General features: G+C 35.2%; 1 protein-coding gene across 6 annotated transcripts in view; it reads left to right on the top strand.

The window, feature by feature from the left end:
• DPH6 (diphthamine biosynthesis 6) overlaps nt 1-22025 on the top strand; it is a 244527-nt gene that overhangs the window by 137774 nt on the left and 84728 nt on the right. For 5 of the 6 annotated variants that reach the window (XM_039344452.1, XM_039344453.1, XM_039344454.1 and 2 more), the window contains exon 13: nt 14615-14857. In XM_039344452.1, the coding sequence (XP_039200386.1) occupies nt 14615-14857 (243 nt within the window). Of the gene's footprint in view, nt 1-14614; nt 14858-16024; nt 17475-22025 lie in introns of those variants that run through there. The other variant, XM_039344455.1, reaches the window with a different exon arrangement.

Below are 22025 nucleotides of genomic sequence, written 5' to 3'. Positions count from 1 at the left end.
AGGACCCCTCAGTTTCTGTTATCCTTTCTACACAATTTACTCTTGCTTATATGAAATAAATGAAAAGGACTATAATCTTCACTATATATCAGGTAGGACTTTCTCTTGGACAATAATTTATTTTATTTATCTGAATTTATTAGTCACCCAACTTCAATAACACAGGCACTATTTTTATCTATTTTTATTATTAAAAGATCTTTTTTATTTTGCTTTTATTTTTGAATTTGCTACAATGACTCAAAGAGAACATAAAACATCAAAAATTAAATATATCATTAACGTATTGCTAAATACAATATTATACAGAAAGGTCTAGTATATACAAAGATGTTTAAATCAATTGGGAGAAAAATGTTTTCTAAATGTTTTCCTATTAATCTGCAGATAAATATGTTTTCATTTTCCCTATGAAAAATATGGGTAGTTTGTATATTCTTGAATTAATACAAATTGGTCCAGTAAAGAATGCAAGTGCCCCAATTATATATTTGCTAATACTTTGGGATTTTCAAGTAATCGTTCATCTAAAAATGAACTATCACTCATCCTGAGAGAAGTCACACAAGGTCTGTTGCATATGCACTCCATGTAGATATGTTTTCTTATGGCAAGGCTGCAAATCATCTGTAATGTTGTGTTAGAAAACAAGTGTTTGGTGAATAATAATGACTTGACCTAAAAATGTTGCTGCTTCTTTTGGTCACATTCCCAACATATGATTGCCATTATCACCATTTACTTTCTCTTAAAATCCTTTTTAGTCACTACCTACAAAGGCTGCCTTTACCCTTTGCAAATAATCTTCCCTCAAATTATTTTGTTTTTGAAGTCTCCAGGACTATAGTCAATTATCCAGTATGTCTTAGTTGTTTATTTGTTGCCATTAGATATAAAACAAATAGTCCATTGTAGTAAGTATTTGTGCTATCCTATTGCTTTCTTTTCCTTCAATATATTTTGGGCCTTTTACAAAAGGTATGCTCCAGGATTTCTTCCCATTCAACTGTCAAATTTAATTTCTCTTTCCACCTGGTAGTTCTAACCTGTGTAGAGCCTTTGGTATTTATCTGTTCTCATTTATATTAATAAGACTCTACAACTTACAGTGTGCTGTAGATTTCATTAGTATGCTGCTAATCCTGTCTTGAATTGCATTAATGAAGAAGTTAAGTAAAATAAGACTTACCATCAATCCCTACAGCATTTTCCAAACTCCTCTCCCAAGTTAAAGTAGAGGGTTTTTTCATTTGAATATTTTTTATTTTCTTGGCTACTTTATTATATAAAAAAAGTTATTTTCATTTTGAGTGTGTCTAAATAGAGAAATACCTACATTTTATCAAAAACAAATGGTTTGGCTAAAATAGGCTTGTTTAATGCCTAGAGGCAAACAAAGTCATTACTAAAAGCCAACATGGGTTTGTCAAAAACAGATCATGCCAGACAAATCTTATTGCATTCTTTAACCAAGTGACAAAATTAGTGGATCAGAGGAATGCTGTGGATATAATTTACTTCGACTTCAGTAAGGCATTTGATAAAGTAGATCACAACCTACTACTTGATAAGATAGAAAAATGTGGATTAGACAGCATCACCACCAGATGGATCCGTAGCTGGCTGACTGGCCGTACTCAGCGTGTGGTCCTCAATGGAACCGCATCTACATGGAGGGAAGTGTGTAGTGGGGTGCCCCAGGGCTCTGTTCTGGGCCCAGTGCTCTTCAACATTTTCATCAACTATTTGGACGAGGGGATAGATGGGGAAATCATCAAATTTGCAGATGACACCAAGCTAGTAGGAATAGCCAACACTCCAGAAGACAGGCTTAGGATACAAGAGGATCTGGACAGACTTGAACACTGGGCGCTATCTAACAAAATGAAATTCAGTGGTGAAAAAAGTAAGGTTCTACATTTAGGCAAGAAAAACCAAATGTACAAGTATAGTATAGGGCACAGGTCGGCAACCTGCGGCTCCGGAGCCGCATGTGGCTCTTTGAGCCTTCCCCTGTGGCTCCCAGCCTCCTCTGCCTTTGCAGAGAGAGACAGAGACAGAGAGAGGCAATTGTGCTTCCCTGCCTCCCTCCCCCCCCTCTCTCTATGTGTGTTTGTGTTTTTGTGTGTGTGTATGTGTATGTGTAAAAGAGAGGGCACTCACAGTGTTCTCTGAGGAGCTGAAAAGCTTACTGGGCGGAGCTCCTCCCTTTGCTGCGTCTCTGCAGGAAGCAGGAAGGGCAGGAGAGAGCTAGCTAGCCCAGTTAGGCTGACTCAGGAATTCTGGGAGTTGAAGTCCATGAGTCATAAAAGAGACGAGGTTGCCTACTCCCGAGCTTGTTGGACAACAGCTTGAAGCTTGCCAGGTGAGCAGCAGATAGGAGAGGGGGGGAGAGAAAGAGAGAGGGGGGAGGGAGGAGAGAGAGAGAGAGGAAAGACAGAGAGAGAGAAAGAAAGAGAGTGGGGGAAGAGGAGTGGCAGACCAAGGGCAGATAGAGAGGGAGGGAGAGAGAGACAGAGAGAGAGAGAGAGACCCTTTTGACATCTAAAATGAAGATAACACTGCATATATTCTTTTTTTACCTCTGTGTGTATGTGTGTGTGTGTGTGTGTATGTATGTGTATGTATGTGTATATATATATATATACACGTGTGTGTGTGTATGTGTGTGTGTGTGTGTGTGTGTGTGTGTGTGTGTGTATGTTTACCTTGAATGTACACCCTGTCGGCCCAAATATGGGAGAAAGAAATCTTTCTTTTTCTTTTTCTTTTGCCTGTATCAGCTCAATCTAGAGCCATCCACAAGCAGCAGTCGCCAACTGCGACATCATTTTACATTTTTAGGTTGCTAACAAAGAATAAAGAGAGAACTGGTATAGCTATTTCGAGTTCCATTAACTCTCTTCAGCCAGACTTACTCTTCTGAGATTCGAACCTGGGCTTATCTGCATGTTAGGCAGCTGTTATAACCTCTAAGCCACAGGCTCTCTCCCACTCTGTTAGCTGTCAGGAGAGAGACAGGGGGAGGAGATGCATACCAGTTCTCTCTTTATTCTTTGTATATATATATATATATATATATATATATATATATATATATATATATATATACACGCACACATACATACACACACATATATATACACACACACATACATACAAGCACACAAACACACACACAAACACACACACAACTATAATAAAGGTAAAAAAGGATATATGCAGTATATATCTTCATTATCTTCATTTTAGATATCAAAAGGGTTTTGCGGCTCCCGGTGTTTTGTTTTTGGTGGGAAACGGGTCCAAGTGGCTCTTTGAGTGTTTTGGGTTGCATACCCCTGGTAAAGGGGGTACCTTGTTCAATAGTAGTAACTGTGAGAGGGACCACAGAGTCCTAGTGGACAATCACTTAAATATGAGCCAGCAGTATGCTGCAGCTGCCAAAAAGGCCAACACAGTGCTGGGCTGCATTAACAGAGGGACAGAATCAAGATCACGTGAAGTATTAATACCACTTTACAATGCCTTGGTAAGGCCACACTTGGAATACTGCATCCAGTTTTGGTCACCACGATGTAAAAAAGATGGTGAGACTCTAGAAAGAGTACAGAGAAGAGCAACAAAGATGATTAGGGGACTGGAGGCCAAAGCATATAAGGAAAGGCTGCTGGAATTGGGTATGTCTAGTTTAATGAAGAGAAGGACGACGGAGGACATGATAGCAGTATTCCAATATCTTAGGGGCACAAAGAAGAGGGAGTCAAGCTATTTTCCAAGGCGCCTGAAGGCAGGACAAGAAGCAACGGATGGAAACTAATCAGGGAGAGAAGCAACCTAGAACTAAGGAGAAACTTCCTGACAGTTAGAATAATTAACCAGTGGAACAACCTGCTTCCAGAAGTGGTGAATGCTCCAACACTGGAAGTTTTTAAGAAGAGACTGGACAGCCATTTGTCTGAAATGGTATAGGATTTCCTGCCTGAGCAGGGGATTGGACTAGATGACCTCCAAGATCTCTTCCAACTTTATTATTATTATTATAATGACTGCCTTGTTCACTTACCGCATGGGTGTCAAACTTGCCATGTCATGTGACGTGTCACAACGTATCATGACTTTTTTCGCATTGGTGGAGCTGGGGTGGGCGCAGCCTCCGCATGATTCAACTGGCCCACGGGCGGGAAGTTTGACACCCGTGACTTACCATAACAACTGTGCTGTTCATGTAATGGTTGCTGCATTTGCTTAACGACCACTGCAAAAAAAATCATAAAATCAGGCACAGTGTCATGGTCATACCTCTTAATGACTTCCACAACTTATGGCTGTAATTCTGGGCTTAATTATAGTACTATATTGAGGACTACATGTACAGAGTAATTTTAATTTATTTTTTAATGAGGAACAATTTGAAGTCTTTTTGTCGTGTTATCTGTTGAAACATTTCTGTAATTTGACATTGAAATAAGAGTTTCAATACATTGTAGTCAAGCAACTATGGTATTATGCAGTAAATATGTGTAATAGAACCTTGATAGCTTTTGAAATGTCTTTATTATGAAGTTGACAATAATAGTAGTTAGTCTGCAGTATTTTTTTATTGCTGATTCCTTTCCTGCTGATGGTTTATCCTAAAAGACAGAACCTATCTATCGTGTCAATATTGTCATTGCCAATTCTAAAACTATATTTTTTGCACTTATTCTCATTCCTTTGGTCTTCTAAAGTGCTATTACTCATTCTCAATTTTTTAAGAAAAAATCTGCTTGTTTCAATAGTTTCTACATCTGCCTGAACAAAGTAGAGCAGTAAGGTAAGATGCATTTGTATAATTTATAAATTATTTTGCATACATTAATTGTTGCAGGAAAAAGTTTCTGAAAACTTGACTTGCTCTAGAAAACAGATTGATGTAACCAAATGCAATTTTACTATCGTTAGCTAAATATAAGGGACATAGGAAGAAAGAATTACCATATATTAAATTAAAGATTCACCGCATTAAAACAGTAATCCCTTTAGAAAAGGTAATTTCTCTCTAACTTAATCAGCGAAAGTCTTTATTGCCTGAAGTTTAAATTGATTTAAACCTTCAATAAGGTCAGAGGTGCACATGGCTGACCAGAGGCAGCCAATTAACACATTGTCAGATGTGCTTATTTACCTTGATTGAACAAATGGTGGTTTATTTGACTTGGGGGAGCAAGAACGGGTGGTACTGAATCTTGGTGAACTCTAACCTCTCAGAGGGCAGCAATCATTCAGACATCAATCCATTTAGAACAAAGACTCTAAGTTTATGTAGAATTGTCTCTTTGCCTAGAAACAGGTGAATTACTACTTCTGATCAGGTAATATGCATTACCTGGGGCACATATATTTGTCTTCATTCATGAATATATACTGTCATTTAATTTTTTTTCTAAAGAGATTCCCATGTTTTTAAGGCTGATAATAGTGAGTGCCTGATGATCTCATATTATCATACCCATATTACAATAATATGATTATTCTATCAAAAATTATTTTTATTAGCTCTTGGGTATCTTGGATCCTTTTGGATATGTCCAAATCATAATATTGCTAATTAGAAAACCTTTACTTTTATTGAAACATTGTAAATAGTAAGCTAAAAATAATGCTTGTATAATCAGACATGCAATAAATAACAGATATAATTGTTGGATTGTAGTATAGAGTAGGAAGACTATATAGTAACAAAGACACTTTATAAATATTGACCACAGTCATTGGATTTATTTATATATAAATAATGAATTAATATATAACTCTGCAGGGTTGAATCTTCTAGTTTAAAAGACATTTTCCCCAAGAACTCTTAACTCTTTATGTCCATATATTAATTCCTGCCATTTAATAGTATTCTTCATAATTTCTAAAGCAGTATTTTGTTGCTTGTTTTCCATAAAGGTATTAGTTTAAATTATGGATTCATTGCTGTTTCATCAACAATCCTTTTTCCTACCTCTTGAGTTCTGGGTTAAGTACATATGTTCAATATTGGGTTGAGATTTAGGGGAGAGAATGTTCAAAAGGCTGATGTTACTAATGTAATATTAATAATGTTCAATATTCCTTCTAGGAGTTAGCTGCAATTTAAAGAATGTTGCCATGCTGGGAGGTCAAGGTGCTTGATTTTAGTTATTTGTAGCTGAATGTGTGAAAGAAAAATTGCCTGGAAGAGTTCCATTGGAATTCAGAAAAAGAAATTCAGAAAAACACTACTTCCAACTATAAGCTGAAAAAAAAAAAAAAAAAAAAAACTTGGCAGCCATGTTAATGTATATTAAGAATGTGGCCTCTTCCTAATAAATTTAGCATGTGAAAGTTTGAAAGCGTGCTCAATAGGAATCAAATGGAAATTTAAAGCAACCCTTCTCTGATCCTCTGCTATAGTTAGTAAGCAATATGATATATTTTGCCATGCTTCTAATTTCCCTATAATGGAATGTTTCAGGGACACACATGCTCCTCATTGCTTTATCATGTTGTTATTAAACATCAGGAACATACTACTTGATATAAATGGAATCTATTAGTTTTACTTCCATTATGAAAGTAATGAACTGTAAAGTTTATGTGCATGAGCAAAATATAATGCTAATATAGAGAAACTGAGCATCTTTAGGCTCATGTCCCTTTAAAAGAAAAAAAAATCATCCAGTCACAAATTGTGTCCATGTTTCAGATCAGCTACCTGGTTCTTATGATTCTCACCTGCCCCAGGACCAGCTAATCCAGGGGTGTCAAAATCACAACATCATATGACATGTCGCAATGTATCGTGACTTTTTTCAATTGCCGGCAATGGGGTGGGTGCAGTTTTGCCATGATGCATCCAGCCTGCGGGCCGGCAGTTTGACACCCCTGAGCTAATCCCTTGCAGTATCATAGATGAAAATCTACTTTTTTCATTGGATGTTTTCCTTTGCCAGACCTTAATAATCCTGATCCCAGAAACCTGTTGATCCCAGTACAGATGAAAAGCTCTTTCAAATGATGATTCTTCAAAGCCCTATCCAAGACCAGGGATATGTGGCCATCTTTACCGAGTCTAGTTCATTATAGATGCTATTTAGACAAAATAACACAAGGAATGTGGACAAAAGGAGATTCCCAAAACAATGTAAATGACCTGGAAATATGTACAATACAACTAATTATAAACAAGTTTCCATTACTATCACATTCTCCTAACGCCACCAAAGCTTAAATGAAGAAAGAAGGACATAACAATTAAAGCAAGCTGAACTAAAAACGATGATCTGTCTACAGAGCAATATATCCATGCAATCCAGAACATAGACCTAAACCTCAGCAACTTCAACTCAGTATGTTTTCCTAGCTTCAACATAAAATCTGATGCTATCTGAGGCAAATCAGATCAAGTGTCTGAAATGTTTGGAAAAGATAAACTCTCCTTAACTGCTTCAGGCAGATGTTGGTTGCATATACCATAGCTATACAGCAGTTTGATGAAGTTAATGCAGCCATCTGCTTAATCAAACTAAAGTTTATGAGGGGAGTCTTGCATCATATGGGGATGTCTTGCATCATATGGATCAATACTTAGAACCTATTGGAGGAAAAGTAAACTTTTTGTAGATTCAGAACCATCGTTGCTAGGGCCTTTGTTAATATCAACATGATGGCTGATTTGTAATTAGTATACAATTGTAAGGAGACAAATATCTATTTTCTAAATGGCTTCTATGTAAAAGGAGTGTTACCAAAAGCTATTGTTTCATTTGAACAGTGCTGCAAAGTGTATCTATTTGCCATTAAGTCTTCTATATACTGTATAAACAAGTATCTAATTCAGTTACATGTTTTCTGTTATGTATTCCCGAGCCTGTTTATATCGTTTGAAAAATATAGATTAGTACTTCAAAAATGAGAACAGTTAATACAGAATTGGAATCTAAAGCTTGAGTAGTTTTCTTCAAAGTGATCCAAGAATTGTTTTGAACTTTTAAAATATAGTAACTACATGGTTAATTTTACCAGAAGCATCCAGGAGTCTTTCAATGCAATGTTATCTGGTACATATTTCAAAATACTGACAGTTATTTTATCATTAATTAGTATTCATATTATGTCTCAAACAATCTGTTCAAGAATGAGGGAAATGAACTGGTTGAACAGCTCTTCCTATCTGATAATTAATGTATGAGGTGGGGGTCGATGTGCATGCAAAATTGAGGTCAAACAGGAAATTATTTTTAGTTAAATAAAGTAAATGACTTACACTAGGGCTTTGCCTTGACTACAGGTTTAACTTTGGAATAAACCTGTAAAAAAATATATATATCGTCCTGCTAAATAATTTCTTTTTGAATTTGTTGCTCATCTTGTCAATATGGCACTTGATAGCTGGCTGGACTCCCTTGTTCAATGGCACGCATTTTTAAATAACACACATCTTTTTTTTCCCCTTACAAAAACCATTTGTTTTTTTACACAAAAACATTAATTGCATTCTTTTTCTTCCAATTTTTTGGTTTTATATATAGCATGGCAAAACAATATTTTATACATCTTAAACAATTTAAAAATATAGTTGCTGAATGTCTGCTAATCTATTATATATTCTGCATTTCTTCCTCCCCCTCTTCAGCTGCTAATCATAAATTTTGATTGCCAAATAGTTTAACATACTCTTCCAATAGTTACATGTGTGAGTGTTCTGTGAATTGCAGGCAGTTTTATAAGGACAGATTTGGAGTTACATATGGGTATTCACATGGTTTGATTGTCATGAGTTTTTTAAAAAAATAAACACAATGTTCTGCACATAATTTCCCAGAAGGGAATTTATACTACACTAATCTGTATTATGATAAAATTGAAAGCATTGATTATAACCACTAACGTCCTTCTACCAAATAGTAAAGACCTTTTTTTTTTTCAGAATCTCTTTATCATGTGCCTTTAAATTTTTACCCTTTTTAATAGTTTTACTCCATGACTGTTGCTGGGATTTATTTATTTTTTTTAAAAAAGCCTAAGGTTTGAAGTATATTTTGTGTGATTTTTATATTTTTATTTTGATTGTCTTTATTTATGACGTATGACATCATCTTGAACTATAAGAAATAGCACAACATCAACCCCTTCTTGGCTTCAGATTGGCTTACCTAAGGAACTGTCTTTTCCTGACAATTTCTATCCATCCACTTCAATTTGGCAGGTTGGGCATCTTGCAAGTACCATCAGCCAAGGACTGGCAGCTGGCAGCGATCAAGAAACATCCTTTCTCCACTGTAGCCCCTTGCCCTTTGGAACATTCTTCAGAAATTAGGATGGCCCAATCCTGTTAGTCTTTCATAAGGCTTTAAAAACCTGACTATGTGCCCAGGCCTGAAATCTCAAATGTGTTAAGGGGCCCATTTAGTAGCTATATTGACAATTTGATATGATAATTTTCTTATCTGCTGTATATATTTATTTTAGCAATAGCAATAACACTTAGACTTATATACTGCTTCACAGTGTTTTATAACCCTTTCTGAGTGGTTTACAGAGTCAGCATATTATCCCCAACAATCTGGGTCCTCATTTTACCGAAGGATGGAAGGCTGAGTCAACCTTGAGTCTGGTGAGATTCAAACTGCTGAACTGCTGGCAGCCGGCAGTCAGCAGAAGTAGCCTGCAGTACTGCATTCTAACCACTGTGCCACCACTGTTCTGTTTCTAATTGTTTTGTTTTAGAATTATTCACTGCTGAGAGTCACTTGGTTTAAAATGGGTAGCCCATTGAGTTCAATAAATATTATGTAAAGTTATCTGTATAGAATCTATCATTCTGGATGGTTACTGGTTTCATGCAAGAAGCAAAGTAGAGCAGTTCACAGTGTCAAACAACATAGATGCTTGTTTGTTTATAGCTAGAAGTGTCCCTTGGGCATTATTGAATCAGTGAAGGAGGAGAACTGGGGAAGTTTAGTAGCACGCTTGATAAAAATAAAATGTATTGGACTTGGAAAAGAGTGTACTTGGTGATTCTTTCCAGGGGATTCAGCGGTTAAACCTGAGACTAGTTTTTGTGCTACAAGAGAGGCTGTGAAACTACAAATGTGATAAACAATATCAGACTGCTGTTAGAAAGAGCAGACCCACATTTTTCTCTTTCTTATAGAAACAAAAGACTTTTTGACAGATACTCCACTTCTTTTGTGATATTAGTTGGCTTTTGTGTAGATCAGGCATGTCAAACTTGTGACGTCACGTGATGTCACACGATGTATCATGACTTTTTCCCCATTGCCGGCAATGGGATGGGTGTGGTTTCGGTGTGATGCTTCCGGCCCACAGGCCAGTAGTTTGACATGCCTGTTGTAGATGATTCTCAATCATTGAGGAAGATGTATTTCAAATATTTCATATCAAAATTTGTAAATTTCTAACCCATGGACTGGATAGTGGTGTTAGAAATGAAAAAAAGTACTTTTTGTTAGCTTTGAAGACTTATTTTGCTTTCAAATGATTTAACATGACTTAAAAACAATATTTGTGTACTGTATGTGTGTATAAACAATCACAAAACTTAATCGCAGCTGACTCTTTGTTCAATAATCTTAAGAAACTCCTATTTAAATTAGAGATGAAACAAAATTAAGTATTACTGAGGGCAGCTTGAAGTTTTGCAAATCCTGGTCATTCTATTGAAAATGAATTCTTGCTTAAGTTCATGTGTATAAATAGATTCTTGATGTATTATGGTTTCAAAATGATTGAGTGATTATTGTGTCAGTACTGACTCTTAGCAGTCATATTAGTTAGAGTCTCTTCAGGATGATCTATCTTCAACGGGTCCCTTCAGGTCTCCCAACTGTTCACCCAATCATAACTGTAGTTGAGTCTACTCTCCTTCCTTCTGGTCATCCTTTTTTATATTTCCTGCCATCTTTCACAGTATTATGGAATTATCAAAGGATTTGGGTCTTGCATAATGTATCCAAAGTATAATAATCTGAGCATGCTCAATTCTGATTTCTGTATGAATAGATGTGACACAAAATCTGAATATTTGTTCCAAGGCCTTCATTGCAACCCTGGTCTTCATTGCTGTCCTATCCGATTCTGGTCTAGGGCAATATTTCTTGATTACTAGTACCTTTGCTCTTGAAAATAAATCTTTAAAAGTTAGAAGCTATTGACCAATTCAGGATTTTCATTGTCAACTTCTAAGGCTGGTTAATGTTGTCATTAGTTTGATTTTCTTTATATTTAATCATTGCTCCATTTTTAATTTTATTCCTTGATTTTCATCATTAGAGCTGGCAGATCATCTGGATTTTTAGATACAGAATATTGTCACTAGCATAACACAGGTTATAGATGTTTCTTCTTCAATTTAAAAACCATGCTCATTTTTTTCCAGTCCAACCTTCCTCAGTATATATTCAACATATATGTGGAATAAATAAGAAGGTACAATCATATTGCATTTATCAGCAAACCTGGTGCTGGTCTGTTACACTACATTCCATCAAGACTGTCACTTTGTTCTGTGTATAGGTTTTCCATGAGGATAATGAGATGTTTTCGGATTTCCATTTTCCCAAGAATATTCTACAGCCTGACATGGTCAATGTAATCAAAGATTTTCTATAATCAGTAAAGCACACCTTGATTTTTTTTTCCCCTTTGGTATTCCTTGGCTTTCGTCATTATCCAACATTCATCAGTCATAATGCCTCTTAATCTTCAGCTTTTTCTAAATCACCTTGAACATCTGGGATCCCTCGTTTTATGAACAGTTCTGATCTGTCTTGAATGATCCCCGACGTTAATACATAAAATCAAATTTCTTCCTGAGATGTTTGCCTGCCTTACTGACTTTGGCTACTCTTCTTGGCAATTCCCTCTGTTTGTTCTGATACCAATTTGATTTCTTCGGTTTCTACATCTTTGGCAGTCTCTTTTCACATTCATACTTAGCAACTTTTTTCATTCTGCAATTCCTCTGTTTCTGTATCAAAGTTAAGACTTCGAAGTGATTCCTTATGTTCTTGAAAAAGTGGGTATATGCTCATGGTCATATTGTAGAAACTCGTTGTTTTTGTTCTGCTTAATTTGACTGGAACTTGCACATAGCAACTTGCACTGCTTCATATCTGTTTCCTAAGCCGTATGTTTTCTTGATTACTATTTCCAGTTTTGACATCTCAGTCTCTAACCATAAGCAACATATTTACTTTTTTAATTATATATATAAAATTAAAAGGTGGCAAACAAACCTAATACTCTTTCCTCCTCCTATTTTTCCCCACAAACTACAGCGCTGTGACGTAAGCTACAATGAGAGTAATTAGTCAAGAGTCACCTAGCTGGCTTTCATGCCTATGACAGGACTAGAACTCCTAGTCTCCTGGTTTATAGTCTAATGCCTTAACCGCTAGATAAAACGGTATGTTAATTGCCTAATATATATTTTATATTTATACTTGGATGTTATTTTGATTTCAGATTAATTTATTTATTTATTTATTTATTTATGAGACTTATATACCGCTTTAAGTGCAAGCACTCTCTAAGCGGTGTACACCAGTAAGCAATGTGTATGTGTGTGTGTGTGTATATATATATATATATATATATATATATATATATATATATATATATATATATATATATATTTACATTGCCCCCAACAATCTGGGTCCTCATTTTACCTACCCGGAAGGATGGAAGGCTGAGTCAACCTTGAGCCGGTGAGATTTGAACCGCTGACCTGCTGAACACAGTCAGCTAAAGTGGCCTGCAGTACTGCACTCTAACTGCTGCGCCACCTCGGCTCTTTAATAATTTGATCATAAAACCTGTCAGAACCCCCTTCTTCTGAGTTAGTAGTTGAAGTATGAATAGATAATGAGCCTAACTGATATTATTGAGGCTTTGCTATATCCGCTCCAATAAGAAAAGCAACAATATTCTTTCTTTTTCATTTCATGAGTATTAAACAATATGATTTTTAACTGAAAGTGTCCAGTTCTCATCTATTTCACTTTGTTGATGCCTGAAGTATCATTGTGTAGTTGATTTATTTCATTTTTCACTATGTTGAACTTCCTCAAGTTCATCATACTTACATTCCATGTTCCCATTGTAATTATTTATTTGCATCTTTGGATGTTCCTTTTCTATATGTCTACCTTTGACAACAAGACAAAGAGCTTTTCTCAAAAGCTTTAATCTAACCACACCATAAATAATATCAGTACTCCAAAAGATCTTCAGCTCTTTTTCATTAGGATGTTAAATGATATCTGACCTGATGGTTTCATCATATGGCACTAAAGCATCACTCAATTTATCTATCTAAATAGTTTATTTGGTAAAGTTCAGGAGTGATTTACTACTTCCTTCTCCAACTGCAGAATGAAATGATGCCTTTGCTATTGTCACTGAAATGATCATCTTTAACCAGCATTTTCCTATATCTCTGCTGCCCAATATAGGTACCTGTTTGCTTTAATTGGAGACCTGGGAGGACCATCATACCTTGAATTACTGTGCTGGGAATACATATTCTTCACATATACTTTGCCAGTCTTGGTTCATGCTTTTTAGGAACACCTACTTCCCCATTTTCCATGATGACACAGCATAGCAGGACTTGAGGCTGGTAGGGAAGGAATTCCAAATTATCTGATTTTCAAGTCCAAACAAGGAACATGAATTCATCTGCAAAGAATTTGATAACCAGGAAAGCAAATAATAAGCAGTGTACTACAAGGTGTTTTGTGACTGTAGTCAAAATCCTGGCAGCCAGCCACATTCTGAAACATAAGCTTCTAGCAGTCTCTAAGGACAAAGCAACATAAAATACATTGAAAGAACCAAGCCTTGATGTAACCATTGCATAAGTGATTGAGGCTAAGTCTGTTTATTCTTGAAATTGCTTTATTAGCAAGTATGATAAGCTGACAGAAAACATTGATGGCCTATACTATTATCTTGGACATTCAAGAACAAAGACAAAATATACTGTAACTCCCTTAAACTTTTTATGTAAAATAGCAAAATAAGAAAAACATAATGATCTGCTAACAGTTTACATAAAATAGTAGGTACGTTAACTTAATTCAAGCTACTGCTTAATTACATATTACATTTTCATTGTAAATACAGTGATAGTATATCACTGTATTGGGGCTCATGAAACCTTGGGAATCAACTCTGCCTTAAATTAAAGTGAATTCTTGTAAATTAGAACATTTAAAGCTTCCCCTCTCTCCTTCCTAGTTGACAGATTGTAAACAAATTTACTTCAAACATGACACAAGTCTTCATACTGATACCTTGGAAATATTATGACATTATGTTAGTCTACATATTTCTAGATTGGTCTGTTCATTGGCGATTTGTCTGAGAATAGTTATGAATATGTAAATATCTACATTTAACTTTCCAAATCCAAATGTGATACAATGCTATCTTTTTTTATAGTGCAGCTAAATCCCTGCCAGAAATTATCTTCAGACTGATATATTTTTACTTAAGTTAAAGATGGTAACTTTTAATTAGAAAATATGGAATAATTACACTCTTTTAACAAATTGTTTTCTTTATTGCTTTTTTTTAGGTTGAAGATACTCTATATTGTGCTGGACAAATTGCATTAGTACCCTGCACTATGCAACTTACAAATGGTGGCATCAAAAAAGAAGCTCTGATGTCTTTAAACCACGTTGAAAAAGTCCTGAAAGCCGTGAACCTGAAGGGTGAACTTCATCATGTACTCATGGCAAATTGTTATGTAACAGACAGCAAGTACATTTCTGTTGCTGAAACTGTATGGCAGAAGAAATTAAAAGAAGTTATAAAGGTATATATATAATATCAATTTTTTTCCTACTTTCAAAGCAACAGTTTAGAAATACATTTATCCATGACTTGAACTGAAATCAAAATGTTCTCAATGCCTTTTGCCAAGGTTCAAAAAGACTGATAGAATAAGATTTGATTGAGCTATTATGCTTGGGCTCTTACATTTCTGTGAACTGCTGAGACATTAAACTGTTATATTCATCAGCAAGTTTCTCTGAATTCCATAAAGCAAAAGTTAAAGAAACCTGAAAGAGCAACCAATTCCATGTGGACATTTTTAAAAGAGGATTTAGGGTCTGAATCAAATGTACATATATGCCTTTTCTTTTTCACATTTCATAAGAGTAGTTTTCACTACATTTCTGCACTTAACTTTCATAGAGAGGATCTGTGGAGTTTGTCTTTTTTGGAGTAATTTTTATTTTATTCACAATCAATTATAATGGAATAAAGCTTATTATAATGTAATAAAGCTTATTATAATTCTAACTAAGGACATGCCATCTTGAGCATTCATAAAAGAAATGTGGAGTATAAATCAAATAAATAAAATTAACATATAATTAAGATTAAATAAGATATACATATTTGTTGGGGGGAGCTACTCAACCAATAAATTTTCATGAATCACTTGGGTGACTAAAGCTGTCCAAAATATTTTGAAATTCAACTGTTTTGAATTTGGATCGCCATTTTTCTCAGTCAGAGGAGTTTTTTCAAGGTCAAATTTGTATGATAGGAGTAGTAGTAGTAGTAGTAGTAGTAATAGTAATAGTAAAGTTGAAAGGAATCTTGGAGGTCATTTAGTCCAACCCCCTATCCAATCTCTTCTTAACAACTTCCAGTGTTGGAGTATTCACAGCTTCTGGAGGCAGGTTGTTCCACTGATTAATTGTTCTAATGTCAGGAAGTTTCTCCTTATTCTAGCTTGCTTCTCTCTTTGGTTATTTTCTATCTATTGCTTCTTGTCCGGCCTTCAGGTGCTTTGGAGAATAGCTTGTCTCCCTCTTCCTTGTGGCAGCCCCTATTGGAACACTGCTATCATATCCCCCGTCGTCCTTCTCTTCATTAAACTAGACATACCTAATTCCAGCAACCGTTCCTTATATGTTTTAACCTCCAGTCCCCTAATCATCTTTGTTGCTCTTCTCTGTACTCTTTCTAGAGTCTCAACATCTTTTTTACATCGTGGTGAACAAAATTGGATGCAGTATTCCAAGTCCATTGGATACAACCCCAAGGCATTGTAAAGTGGTATTAACATTTCACATGATCTGTTAATGAGATAATGTTCAAAATGATTAATGTGGCTTTTTAAAAATGTGTATAAACTTTTCCTAATAAAAATCAACAGAAATCAACAATTTGCAATCATGCCGTTTTACATAGGCCCATCATAACCAATCTTTCTTCTTTCCTTTTGTAGTACACTTCTCTTTTAAAAAATTACTGTGGGGACCTAGGACACTGGGGAAAGTAAAACTCATAAAGTAGCTAAATTTGATGGTTATGCTGTGCCACTATGAGTTAATTGGGCAATGTCAAATATCTTTCCACACTTGTCAACCCGAAGATGTAGAGCAGAAAAATCAACTCGACTTTAAGAGTAAGGCCACTTCTATTAAGGTTGCATACAGTAATTGAATCTTGAAAGTCTGATTATATTTTACCTCCTTCCTTTTTTAAACTGAGAATTAGTGGTGTGTCCATCTAGAAGTTTATGTATACCATCTTCACTATTTGGATTTAATCAGTGTTTTCATCTTCATTGCTTTAGTAGTGGATTTCTCTCTCCCTGTCATCCTCCTTACTCTCTACAGCATATAATCTGACCAAACATTATTGACAGATTCCGTTAGAAAATAAATGCAGAGGGAGGAAAAAACCTTTGCTATCCTTAAATCTTTATAAGTCTAGAAAAAATGTAAAAAATGGGACATCAGTTACCTTCCAAAGGCTTATGAATAGAATTCTTCCAGGATAAGGTAGTTGGTGTAAAATATGTTTAGATGACATAGTCATGTAATATGAAAGCTGGGAGAATGTTTAAAATGTTTAGAGAAAATCATAACATGCTTAATAGAATCAGGTCTGACCACCTGATCACAACCCAGAAGAATATCAACTGGACTTTACACAATAGGAAATGAGAAAGCAAAACATGGAAAAGTTAGCAGCCCTGGGGAAAATAGACTTACCTGAAATCAAAAAGCAAACTACATAATTTTTAGGTGTGTATGTTGTTATGGAGGTTTTATTCCCCCATTTTGCCACCCATGCTCAAGCAATTACAGACTACATAGAAGGCAGAACCCAACAAGTTGCATTGAAATCCTCTGTGTAAACAAATATTTGATTGTCTTGTACTGTACTTGGCCAAGAAACTGGCACTGCAACAGCAAGCATACAGTGCTTTTGAAAACAAAGCTTTGGCACTGTAATGAGCTATTGAAAAGCATAAAGTTGATCTGTGCAGATGGAATTTCCAAGTCATTACTGATATTAGCCACTTACTTGAATTATATCAATATGATATCTTGTATTACAATCATACAGGTTTATCATTCAACATCAAGCTAGAAAACAAAATATCCCAGTGAATTCTTTTTTAAAAAAAAAACAAGTTTTATTGGTTTTTTTGATTTTTAAAACAAAGTACTCAAGACACACCGTGGTGTTAGGGTAGTCAAACATCCAAAGACAAAACATATATACATGTCAATCAATACATCAAATATTCCCTCTCTTTTTCCCTTAAGTAACATATTTTATTTAAAATAGTCCAATTCTAGCTTAAATTTATTCAACCTAAACCTGTTTTTAAAGTTTTATAAATTTAAACTACCATAATCAAAATAACTTTAAGTGCAAACATTATCAGTTTGGGTATCCCTTCCAAATATGTTCTAGTTTCTTAATTTTATCATAAGTTTTATTTATTTCTTCTTCCACTAATATCCCTTATTTAAAATAAAATATTAATCTATCCTATACATATCTAATCTATCAATCAATCAATCTCTTTAATCTGACAGAATAAAATCCGACTTTAAGTCATTTCAATCCATTCGACAAAATTCCAATTTCATCCAATTTCATTCGACAAAATTCCAATTTTCATAACTAATAACATCCGTGTTATCAAACAAACCAATCATTTTATTAGATTAACTCAACATTACATAATAATTTTCTTACAAATAAACCTATCGTTCTAAAAAAGCCCACATTCTTAATCAATTTAATATATATATTCCATTAATCACCCCTCTTCCTCTTACTTCTAAGTCACAATCTTAGACCTTAAATCAATCCATAATTCTAGATTACCTTTAATCCATTACCTAAAAATATCTCCTTTTTAAGCTAAAATATTTTTCTTTTCTTTTTTTATTAAAAAGTTTTTATTTTCCATTTATTCAGACAAAATACAATTAAATTCCTAAGCATTGGTATCACCTGCCCACTCCCCCCAGGCTGCGTTCACCCTCTCTAACCTTCCCCACATCCCTCCTCTTTCTCTCCTCCCCTCTTACTCTCTTCCCCTCCCCTTCTCCTCTAACCATCCTACTTCCTCCCTACTCCTTCCTCCCCTCTCATCCCTCTCACACACATGAACGCAGCATAGGGGAAATGCCCAAGTGTTTACCATGACTATATTATCATTACCCACCCACTCACCCACCCTCAACCCTCCCCCCCCCTCGCTTCCCAGAGCAGAGTACAGGATTGTTATTAAGAAAGTTAACAATAATAAGGAAAAAAAAGAAAAGAAAAAGAAAAAAAAAGAGAAGAAAAAACATCATACTTAACCTTTAACTCCCCTTAAATTAAGTCATATAAACAAATCTCTACAACAGTTACTATAAAATTTACTCATAAAATAAATGAAACTTTATAGTCCCATATTTTTTCTGAATATAATCTATCCATCTTCTCCATACAATAATATATCTTTCTTGTGTATGATCCTTCAAATAAGCAGAAATTTTTGCCATTTCTGCAAAGTTAGAAACTTTAAATATCCATTCTTCTAAAGTAGGCAACGAGTCCTTCTTCCAATAGGAGCCTACTAATAACCTTGCTGCAGTTAATAAATTCAACATTAAAGTAGTTTCTTTGTCATTTAAATCCACAAAGATACCCAATAAGAATAATTGAGGGGTGAACTTTATCTTCCTTTTAAAAATCTTTTGAATGTTCCACCAAATCATAATCCAAAAAGCCTTTACCTTTTTACAATTCCACCAAACATGAAAATATGTCGCATCCATATTACCACATCTCCAACATTTGGGTTGTAAATTTGGATACATACAAGATAATTTTTTAGGATCTAAATGCCATCTGTAAAACATTTTATAAAAATTTTCCCTCAAATTTTGAGCTTGTGTAAATCTAACATTTCTAATCCAAATTGTCTCCCATAAGTCCAATGGGATCGGATCCTGGATATTCTGAGCCCATTTAATCATACAGTCTTTAACCAATTCTGTTTCAGAGTCTAATTCTATTAAAGCATTGTAAATTCTTTTTATATGGGCCTGACTCTGATCTTTAATCTGAATAACCAGATTTCCATCTTCTAGTGTTATTCCTTCTTTTTTATCTACAGTCCACCTGTCCACTATTTGTAAATATTGAAACCATGACTGTAGAATATTTTCTTGCCTTAATACATCTAGAGATTTTAAATGCCAATCCGAACCTGATCAAGTTAATAATTCTTTATACAAAATTTTATCAAAATTCATCTCCTTAGAAATCCCCTCAATTGCATGTCTAGGAATCCCCCAGATAGGTATTTTATAGTTTAACCTATAATAATACTTTTTCCAAACTCGAAGTAAGGCACTCCTCAAAATATGTGATTTGAAAGCCCGGTCCACTTTCTTATTAAAAATTAAATATGCATGTCAACCATACATTAAATCCCATCCTTCAAGAACAAGAATATAATAATAATAATAATAATAATAATAATAATAATAATAATAATAATAATAATAATAGTAGTAGTAGTAGTAGTAGTAGTAGTAGTAGTAGTAGTAGTAGTAAAGTTGGAAGGGACCTTGGAGGTCATCTAGTCCAACCCCCTGCTCAGGCAGGAAACCCTACACCATTTCGGACAAATGGCTGTCCAGTCTCTTCTTAAAAACTTCCAGTGTTGGAGCATTTACTGCTTCTGGAGGCAGGCTGTTCCACTGATTAATTGTTCTCACTGTCAGGAAGTTTCTCCTTAGTTCTAGGTTGCTTCTCTCCTTGATTAGTTTCCACCCGTTGCTTCTTGTCCTGCCTTCAGGTGCTTTGGAAAATAGCTTAATTCCCTCTTCTTTATGGCAGCCCCTGAGATATTGGAATACTGCTATCATGTCCCCCCTTGTCCTTCTCTTCGTTAAACTAGACATACCCAATTCTCGCAACCGTTCCTTATATGTTTTAGCCTCCATTCCCCTAATCATCTTTGTTGCTCTTCTCTGTACTCTTTCTAGAGTCTCAACATCTTTTTTACATAGTGGTGACCAAAACTGGATGCAGTATTCCAAGTGTGGCCTTACCAAGGCATTGAAGAGTGGTATTAATACTTCACGTGATCTTGATTCTATCCCTCTGTTAATGCAGCCTAGCACTGTGTTGGCCTTTTTGGCAGCTGCAGCACACTGCTGGCTCATATTTAAGTGATTGTCTACTAGGACTCCGAGGTCCCTCTCACAGTTACTACTATTGAGCATGGTGCCACCTATGCTGTACTTGTGCATTTGGTTTTTCTTGCCTAAATGTAGAACCTTGCTTTTTTCACCATTGAATTTCATTTTGTTAGTTAGTGCCCAGTGTTCAAGTCTGTCCAGATCCTTCTGTATCTGAAGCCTGTCTTCTGGAGTGTTGGCTATTCCTGCCAGCTTGGTGTCGTCTGCAAATTTGATGAGTTCCCCATCTATCCCTTCATCCAAATCGTTGATGAAGATGTTGAAGAGTACTGGGCCCAGAACAGAGCCCTGGGGCACCCCACTACACACTTCCCTCCATATAGATGCAGTTCCATTGAGGACCACTCACGGAGTACGGCCGGTCAGCCAGCTACGGATCCATCTGGTGGTGGTTCTGTCTACCCCACATTTTTCTATCTTGTCAAGTAGTAGGTTATTTGTTAAATTAAGCCAATCACTTATCCAAGTTAAGGCGGCTGCATCATAGTATAATTTCAAGTTAGATGCTTTAAGTCCTCCTCTTTCTCGGGCATCTTGCAAAATCTTAAACTTAACCCTTGGTTTTTTCCCAGCCCAAATGAATTTATTGATACCCTTCTGCCATTCCTCCAAATTTACATCTTTTTTAAAAATAGGTATCATCTGAAACAAGAAAAGAAACTTTGGTAGAACATTCATTTTTACAGCTGAAATTCTCCCCAACAATGACAATTGCAGTTTTTTCCAGTCATTTAAATCCTTTTGCACTTTTGCCCATAGTAATTCAAGCTAAGATATTTTTCTATCCTATACAGTACATATCTAATCCATCAGTCAATCTCTTTAAGCTGACAAAATAATATCAGACCTTAAATCATTTCAATCCATTGGACATCAAACAAACAAATCATCTTATTAAAAATAATAATTTTCATATCGATAAACCCATCGATCCAAAAAGTACATTCTTAGTCAATTTAATAAATATCTTCCATTAATCGCCTGTTTCTCTTACATCTAGTTCGTAATCTTAGTCCTTAAATCAATCCATAATTCTAAATTGCCTTTAATCCATTACATAAAATTTTAAATTTCATTTCTTTTCAGTTTTATTCTGGCCTTCTTCTTCTGCCAGGTAGGTTTTCATAACAGAGCTTTCCTTGCAGTTGATAAGTCTCTCTTTATTGCTTGCAGTATCATTTGCATCCATGAAAACCATCTTGGCCTCTGCATTGGCCCTCTGTTTCTCTTAACCATAAAGTTTCGTTGCTTTGACATTTCAAATCTCAGTCTTTGCTTTTCCTGGTCCTCAAAACCATAAGTGAATTGCTTATCAGGCAAAGTCAGTTTCTCTTTATTCTCAATTAAGTCCTCTTCTTGTGTAGTCTGTTTTATAGAATAGTCAGAAATAGTCTGAGAGTCAATTTTGAAGTTTAAAGTAGATATTCTGGCTCTTAATTCTGTAGTAAACTCTTTCAT

This window comes from Crotalus tigris, unplaced genomic scaffold (assembly GCF_016545835.1).
Source record: "Crotalus tigris isolate CLP2741 ecotype Arizona unplaced genomic scaffold, ASM1654583v1 scf7180000017916.3911339, whole genome shotgun sequence".
NCBI lineage: Eukaryota > Metazoa > Chordata > Lepidosauria > Squamata > Viperidae > Crotalus > Crotalus tigris.
Note: the sequence above shows the minus strand (reverse complement) of the source record. Positions and strands in the feature narration are given on the sequence as shown.